The sequence below is a fragment of the Penaeus vannamei genome, chromosome 32, assembly GCF_042767895.1.
Source record: "Penaeus vannamei isolate JL-2024 chromosome 32, ASM4276789v1, whole genome shotgun sequence".
NCBI lineage: Eukaryota > Metazoa > Arthropoda > Malacostraca > Decapoda > Penaeidae > Penaeus > Penaeus vannamei.
In genome coordinates, this window is record NC_091580.1 from 7625774 (window position 1) to 7628273 (window position 2500).

Consider the following 2500-nt stretch of genomic DNA (forward strand, 5'->3'; position numbering starts at 1 on the left):
ATATACACATACATATATATACATATATATATATATATATATATATATATATATATATATATATATATATATATATATATATGTGTATATATAAATATGTAAATGTATATATATATATATATATATATATATATATATATATATATATATATATATATATATATATATATATGTTTATATATGTATACATACACACATACACACACACACACACACACACACACACACACACACACACACACACACACACACACACACACACACACACACACACACACTCGCAGACACACACACACACACTCGCACACACACACACACACACTCGCACACACACACACACACACACACACACACACACACACACACACACACACACACACACACACACACACACACACACACACACACAGACACACACAAGCGTATATATATATATATATATATATATATATATATATATATATATATATATATATATATATATATATATATATATATATATATATATATATATATATATTTATATATATATATATATATATATGTATATATATATATATATATATTTATTTATTTATATATAAATATATGTGTGTGTGTGTATGTATGCATGTATGTATGTATGTATGTACGTATGTATTTATCTATACATATATGTTCATGCATACAGTGTGTGTGTATATATGTATGTATATACATATATATATATAAATATATATATATAATATATATATATTTATATCTATATAATATATATATATATATGTATATATATATATATATAGGGATACATATGTATGTATATATATATATATATATATATATATATATATATATATATATATATATATATATATATATATATATATATATATATATATATATATATATATATATATATATATATATATATATATATATATATATATATATATATATATATATATATATATATATACATATATATATATATGTATACATATATATATATATATATATATATATATATATATATATATATATATATATATATATTTATATATATTTATATATATATATATATATATATATATATATATATATATATATATATATATATATATAATATATATGTGTGTGTGTGTGTGTGTGTGTGTGTGTGTGTGTGTGTGAGTGTGTGCATATATGTATATATATATATATATATATATATATATATATATATATATATATATATATATATATATATATATATTTATTTATATATATATATATATATTTATATATATATATATATATATATATATATATATATATATATATATATATATATATATATATATATATATATATATATATACATACATACAATAAATGAATTTCCATATCTCAATGTTTAACTGCTTACTACTCTCTCTCTCTCTTCTCCCCCCCCCCTCTCTCTCTCTTTCTCTCTTTCTCTCTCCACACCCACCCACACTTACACATTTCTAAATTCACTTTTATTGCAAAAGAGGCAGAATGTATACATGATTTTTTTTTAGACAAAAGATGTTACACAAGCGCTATACTATATGGAAAGATATTTGCTAAATTATTCTTAAATGAAAATTGAAAGGAAGAAAGACCAATTTTTTACTGTTAAGGCAAAGTATGTTAATATGAAATAAATAACATATATCTACTTTAGATCAGAGAAACAACATGCGTAAAGTTTTATCATGCACTTGGAATACTACATCGACAAACCCCTCTTACCCCGTTTTTTTCCTCTCTTCCCCCCTCTCTTATTCTCTCTCTCGCTCACTCTCACTGTCTCCCTCTCTCTCTTTCTCCATTCTTTCTGTGTATCTCTTTCTCCCACCCCTCCCCTCTCTCTCTCCCCTCTTTCTCTCTGTGTATTTCTTTCACCAACCCCTCCCCTCTCTCTCTCTCTCTCTTTCTCCATTCTTTCTGTGTATCTCTTTCTCCCACCCCTCCCCTCTCTCTCTTTCTCTTTCTCCGTCACTCGCTCTCTCACTCTCTCTCTATCTCTGTCCCCCTTCCCTCTCTCTCTCTCTCTCTCTTTTTCCCTTCTGTCTCTCATATTTTCTTTTTCGCTCTCTATATCTACCTTTATATTTCTTTCTCTCTCTCTCTATCTACCTCTCTCTCTATCTATCTACCTTTATCTCTCTTTCTCTCTCTATATATATATATATATGCATATCTCTCTCTCTCTTTCTCTCTAATACTTTTTCTTTCGCTCTCTCTCTCGTTCTCTCTAAATATATTTATCTTTCTATATATCTATATCTCTCTTTTTCCCTTCCCTCTCTATCTCCTCCTCCCCCCTCTCTCTCCCTTCTGCCATTCTCTCTATCTCTCTATTTCTCTCTTCCTCCCCTCCCGTCCCTCCCTCCCCTCCCGTCCCTCCCTCCCCTCCCCACAGGCGCCAGGACCCACCTGGTGGAGAGGAGCCGTTGGCGCAGCAGCGGAGGGCCCCACGTCATTGATGAGAGTCTCCTTCTTGCCGTCCCGC

The 2500-nt window shown here is 28.0% G+C and overlaps 1 protein-coding gene across 1 annotated transcript in view; it reads right to left on the reverse strand.

Moving 5' to 3' along the window:
* LOC138867811 (uncharacterized) overlaps window positions 1-2500 on the reverse strand; it is a 73898-nt gene that overhangs the window by 2022 nt on the left and 69376 nt on the right. The window contains exon 5 of the mRNA XM_070144618.1: window positions 2425-2500. This exon is cut by the window's right edge and continues 220 nt beyond it. Within this exon, the coding sequence (XP_070000719.1) occupies window positions 2425-2500 (76 nt within the window). The remainder of the gene's footprint in view (window positions 1-2424) is intronic.